The sequence below is a fragment of the Solanum lycopersicum genome, chromosome 3, assembly GCF_036512215.1.
Source record: "Solanum lycopersicum chromosome 3, SLM_r2.1".
Taxonomy (NCBI): domain Eukaryota; kingdom Viridiplantae; phylum Streptophyta; class Magnoliopsida; order Solanales; family Solanaceae; genus Solanum; species Solanum lycopersicum.
In genome coordinates, this window is record NC_090802.1 from 25,091,768 (window position 1) to 25,097,804 (window position 6,037).

At 37.2% G+C, this 6,037-nt stretch overlaps 1 protein-coding gene across 1 annotated transcript; it reads right to left on the bottom strand.

Annotated features, from left to right (window-relative positions):
* Positions 1-602: 602 nt before the first annotated feature.
* On the bottom strand, positions 603-2,012 carry LOC138347495 (uncharacterized). Its single transcript, XM_069295789.1, has 2 exons — positions 1,182-2,012; positions 603-812 (listed from the first exon to the last, which is right to left on the bottom strand). The coding sequence occupies exons 1-2, from the start codon at positions 2,010-2,012 to the stop codon at positions 603-605; spliced, it is 1,041 nt and encodes a 346-aa protein (XP_069151890.1).
* Positions 2,013-6,037: the final 4,025 nt, after the last annotated feature.

Here is a 6,037-nt window from a genome sequence, read left to right on the forward strand (position 1 = left end):
TCAAATCTCTTACACTTTTGGGTCAAAGTAATCAAGGATGATGCAATGGATGAAAAACCATCCACGAACCTCCGCTAATAACCTGCTAGACCCAAGAAACTCTTAATGTGATTTGGAGTCAATGGTATAGGCCAATTTTTCACCGCCTCCATTTTTCTTGGGTCTACCTCAACTCCTTTACTAGAGATGATATGCAAAAGAAATTCCACCGACCTCAAACAAAACTCACACTTCCTATATTTGGCAAAGAATTGATGTTTCTTAAGGGTTTTCAACACTACCTCAAATGACCCATATGATCACTCTCATTCTTCAAATATACAATGATATCTTCAATGAAGACAATGACAATGAATCTAGTTAATTTTGAAACACCCTATTCATTAGGTTTATAAACGTCTCCGGAGCATTGGCAAGACCAGAAGACATTACAAAGAACTCATAATTACCATATCTAGTCCAGAATGCCGTCCTTGGTATATCCTCACCTCTTACCCTAAGTTAATGATACCCCGACTTCAAGTCAATCTTAGAAAAGTATATTTCCCCTTGGAGTTCATCAAACATGTCTTCAATCCGAGGGAGAGGATACTTATTCTTCTTCACAAATAAAACTGAGTACCCCATGGAGAAATACTAGGTCTTATAAAACCTTTGTCTAGTAAATCTTTGAGTTGAGCCTTCAACTTTTTCAATTCGGCCAGAGCCATCCAATAAGGAGGAATTGAAATAATATTTGTATCTGGTAGCAAATCAATACCGAAATCAATTTCCTGTTCACGAGGAGTACCGGGAAGGTCATTAGGACAAACCTTCATAAATTCACTCACAATGGGGACAATCTCAATGGGAGGAATTTCGAAGTCTAGATCTTTGAATCTTAAAATATGGTATCGACAACCTTTATAGATAATTTTTCATGCCTTTAGACAAGAGATGATACAACCTCTAGGAATAGATTTTCCTCCCTTCCACTCTACAACGAATTCATTTGGAAAGTTAAACTTCACCATCCTTGTCCTGCAATTCATAGAAGCAAAGCAAGCATGCAACCAATCCATACCCAATATAACATAAAAATCAATCATATTGAGTTCTAATAGTTCAACATAAGAAACTCTATTGGACAACATTATAGGACAATTTTTATATACGATTTTAGCAACAACCAACTCACCCACCAGAGTAGACAGTATAAAAGGTTCATGCAAAATATAAGGTAAAATATCAAACTTTTTATCTACTAGAGGAGTAGCAAAGGGTAAATTATAGTCAGGATCAAGTAATTCACATACTTCAGTAGATAAAACTTGCAACATACCGGTCACCATGTCAGGAGAAGTCTCTTTCTCACTCTTAGAGCAGGGAGTATACAAGTTGTTCTTCTTTGGTGCCTCATTAGAACCACTTACTTGAGATTGACTACTACCTTTGTCTTGACTCCTCACATTAGGGCAATCCCTCACCTTGTGCCCACTCTTTTCATAACCAAAACAATTATCCGTCCCCTTAAGGCCATCACCATAGTGCTTCTTCCTACATTTCCCACAAGTTGTCTTCTCGGTTAGTGAATTAGTACATTTTCCATTCTTCAATTTAGGGTTAGACACCCTATCACCACTAGCTTTTGGGATCTTGGAAGGTACTTGACTTGAAACGTGCTTCTTAAATCTAGGCTTGGTTTGCATCTCAACCCTATTCTTTGAAGAACCTCCATCAAAAGATCTTTCCCTCTTAGCATCATTACTCATCCTCCTAGCCCTTGTCTCTTCTACATGCTTGGCATTCACCATAAGACGAGAAATTTTCATGTTGTCGTGTAGCATAGCCGAATGAAACTCCTCTTGAAAATCATTCGACACCTCCGTCACAAAGCAACTCATTTCATCTCTAGGATCGAAAATCAAAGAAGGAGCATATTTCGACAATATAGTGAATTTCAAAGAGTATTCATGAGCACTCATATCTCCTTGGCAAAAGTTGATGATCTCCACTACTTTTTCCTCTCTCATCTCCCTAGGAAAGAACCACAAAACAAAAGCCTTCTTAGTGATCTCCCAAATCAATGGACCACCTCTCAAGGGCCTATTATCCCTCCATTTCACAAACCATGCTTGCGCCACGTTCTTGAGTTGATAATTTTCTAACTGACCTTCTCACTTGTGAACAACCCCATTGCCAAAAGTATCTTATAGACTTCATTCGATGAATTCTTCGGGGTCTTCCTCAATCTTAGACCCGTAGAAGGTAGGAGGGTTCATTTCAGTAAAGTCTCTTAGATGGGAAACCATAGTAGTGACTTGTTAATGAGGACGAGGCACAACCTCCCATTTTGCATGAGCTGTCATAGCTTGGTCTTGAGCGGTGGCCTTTTGTGCTTGAGTGGTCATAGCTTGGTCCATTTAAAGAAGAGTGGTTCTTATATTCTCATCTGTCAAAGGAGGAGGATTGACCGGTGCTTGCTCTATGGTAGAACCTTCTTAAGGTGGAGGAACTTGATCACCATGGGGAGGAGCTCCCACATTGGAAATTTCCTCTTTGAGTCTCCGAGAGGCATTCCTTTGAGTGTTCATTCTTCCTATAAGCACAAAAATAGGATTATATTAAAAATCACACCATAGGTATACTCTAATGGCAGGATATAGGATTTCTAAGAAAGAGAGTGATTCCTAAGCATCACATAGGTTCCTATTAATAAGTGTGTGCACTTCACAATTATGAATACAAACCTACATAAACATGGTAGATAGAAAGACATAACTCAACAATATTCAAATTGATACTCTGATACCAAGTTTGTCATATCTGAGTTTACCCCCTATATGGAACTGGTGTCTTCATCCTTTCTCATGGTCTAAGAATATCCTCTTAATCTCATGTCATTACATTCATAGGTTGAAAGTGCGAAAAAATTAGAACTTTTCATTTTATATACTTGTAGGTTTACATAGACCTCTACATACACATAATATAGTCGTATGGAGTATACATTGACCCTTCATAGAAGAAGGTTACATAGCCTTCTACTTTTATTGAACATACATATATATAAGATAGAAGGATAGTCTCGAAGATTGTCTCATCTTATACAATCTAAACGATCATCCCAATTTGGGCATCCCCTACATCAAATGTAAAGAAGCAAGATATAGGCTTATACAAGTCGTATACAATTAAAGTGGTACGAGCATAAAAGTCATAGAAAAACAAAGGAACTTCATAGGCAAGATACTGCCGTCGCACTCGAAAAGTGAGGACCTTCTCACTTGGATGATAGAGAATATCCAAGACTTCTTCAAGTCGTCTCGAATAAGCCTTCAATGACTGGAACGTAAAATGTTTGGGAAAAATGAAGAAAATGGAGTCTTTATATGGGGAAGTTAATTAATTTAGTTAGACTCACTTACACCCCTAATTAACCTCCTAACCCCTTAACTAATTTAATGACCCAACATTAACACGTGCAGGAAAACTTTGACCCTCACTAATGGAACCTCGTCATTGCGCCATCTGTGAGTCGACGGTTGGTCCCCCCTCCGTCCTGCACAACCGTTGTCTTGGTGAGAGACTGGTGCAGGGCGAAGATTCCTCCATTTTTCTATGTATGGATTGATGGTTGTCAATGACGCCCCATCGATTGATTCATGGATCGTTGCCTGCATCTCGTCGATGCACACAGCCTAGGAAGTGTTGACATTAACTTGCAAGGGTCCTCCTAAAGGGCTCTTGGTTGATTCTTGGGGAGTCGTACCCAGACGTTTTGACCACGAATAACCTTAATCCCATGTTATAGACCCTTCCACATAATTTCATGGATTTCTAATTCCTAAAAGCTAGTCAAATAGGTTAAGGCGCGCTAGTACCCCTTAGAACTAGTTTTTGAACGTCATAGACGTTCTTGGATGTTTTGGGTTTTTAATCTTCCTAGATGACCTATATTCATGAAAATAGGTCTTGAAAAAGTGCTTAGACCCCATGGAACCTATGTTAGGCTCTAGGACTCCTCTTTGGTTTTCAAACTGTTACACTATCACATGACAGTCAAAGTCTTTTGTCTCATCAAACTTTAGAATTATCTTATGTATTGATGGGTCAATGGAGGGGTCAAGCCCTTATAAAATGTGGGTTTCTTTAACAGTTGGCTTGAAGTCTTTAAATTCAAAAAAGTATATGAGTAAAAGTCTTCAAATCCTTCAAGTATACAAGTTAAAGTCTCCAAATCCTAAAAATGATAAGAATAATTATTACAAGTTTCCATGTTAAACTCTTAATTCAACAAAGTTGCAGGTCAATGTAAACTACAAGTTAAGGCCCTAAACCTTGTTAAGATTAAACTCCAGAAAATTCATAAGTCAAGTTTGAACGTGGAAACATAAAAATGTTGAACATGCACTATATTAATTCTTATTGGCATGCAAAATATTGAATCACTAAAAGCTTTCAATCAAGAATTAAAGAGAAAATTCAAACATGATTATGCAATAAAAATCCATGACATAAACGAAAAAAGGGAAAGAACCTCATTACTATAAAATTGTCTAAAACATCAATAATATGGTAAGGTAAAAAATGAAAACACAAAGAAAAGCCTGATGTAAGTGTACCTTGTAGTTAGTCAAATCTTGACGACTAGCCTCCGAGGTTGAAGACAACCTCAACATTCTTCTTAGCATCTTCTAAAACAACTTCAACATCCTCTCTCTATCTCTCTCTCTCTCGTTGTATAGTTGCTAGATTTCGCTTAACCTTATTTAGTGATTTCTTGTTAGAAAAAACATGTTTTTTCCTTCTCACCTTCTTCTACTTTGAATAAGTCAAGACGTTCGCTGACATTGGAATGGAACTCCATCCATGCACTATGCCAACAAATTTAGAGTCTTCTTGATTCTAAAAAGTTGCATGATCAAAAAGAGAATCTACCAAGATCTTCAATGGTGAAACATCTAATAAATTCATCTCACTCATCTCCTTGAAAATCTCATAAATATCATCTTTGTAAGATGAAATATTGTCTAGAAAAGCTCTGAAATGTATTCCATAAATCTCTTCCCATATACCCAAGATGTATTTCCTTTTGTGGTTGAAAACAATGCTTTTTCCTTTGAATAAAGACATAGATCAATTACTCTTTGGAAGAACACAGAAAAGCTCATTTAAATTAGGATTAAACCCTTTTAAAGTAGATGATGTCTTTTGCTCTTGTTCGGTATTTGAAATTGTTTCTGCCTTAGGTCTTGATATTACAGTAGAGTCATCGCTAACTTGTGGCCTTTCATTAGTGATCCTAGTGGATGTCCGACAACGTTAACTTACAAGTGAAAAGGGCTGGTTAAAAAAGTCATTTTATTGAAAAGAAAAAAGAAAAGAAAACCTTGTCACTATGAATTTTCAATGATCTAGAAGAACTATCAATACTGTGGACTTCTTCGAATCTTAAGTCAACAACTTCAGCCCCGGATGGTTCAATACTTTGCATCTTTTATCATCTATCCTTGCTAGTTTTGCTTATTTATTGAAGGGCCCGTCTATTAGAGAAGAGGAATTGGGGACGTTTATATTTATTAGTAGAAGTATGAACTACTTCTTTCTTAGATGCCTTAGAGTATTCAAGCTTCATACATTGATGTTGGGGAGCAAATGGTGTCTTGACTTTTGAAAGTGTCTTCTTGATATCTGAATTTTTTTCTTCTAAAAGGGAAACGAATTCTAACCCAGCTTTCTCCAGCATAACATCCAAAATATCCTCAAGAAACATTCCATAGGATCTCTCCCACCAAGATGAATATCGGGTAGTACAAAGCTTCTTTGCGGAAGTTACCACAAGAGGAAGTCGTTTTAGGCATAATTGTATGTGATATGCAAATGCGCCAATATCTAAGTTCTTCATCGAGCAACTCAGCACCAATATCATTGTTTATAATGAGGAATATCTTGATGGAAACCAAATGGCAACTTAATCGGTGCAGACTATGTGTCTCAATGACAAAAGAACCTCCGTTCCTCAATGGAAGACAATTAAAACGAAGGCTCATAAAAT

What these genes read in the sequence shown, in the direction of transcription:
- LOC138347495 (XM_069295789.1), bottom strand. Translation starts at nt 2,012, where the DNA reads ATGAGAGAGGAAAAAGTAGTGGAGATCATCAACTTTTGCCAAGGAGAT. An exon ending in CTTTTATACTGTCTACTCTG is followed by an intron (nt 813 to 1,181) that starts GTGGGTGAGTTG and finishes GAATTTATGAAG; the next exon opens with GTTTGTCCTAATGACCTTCC.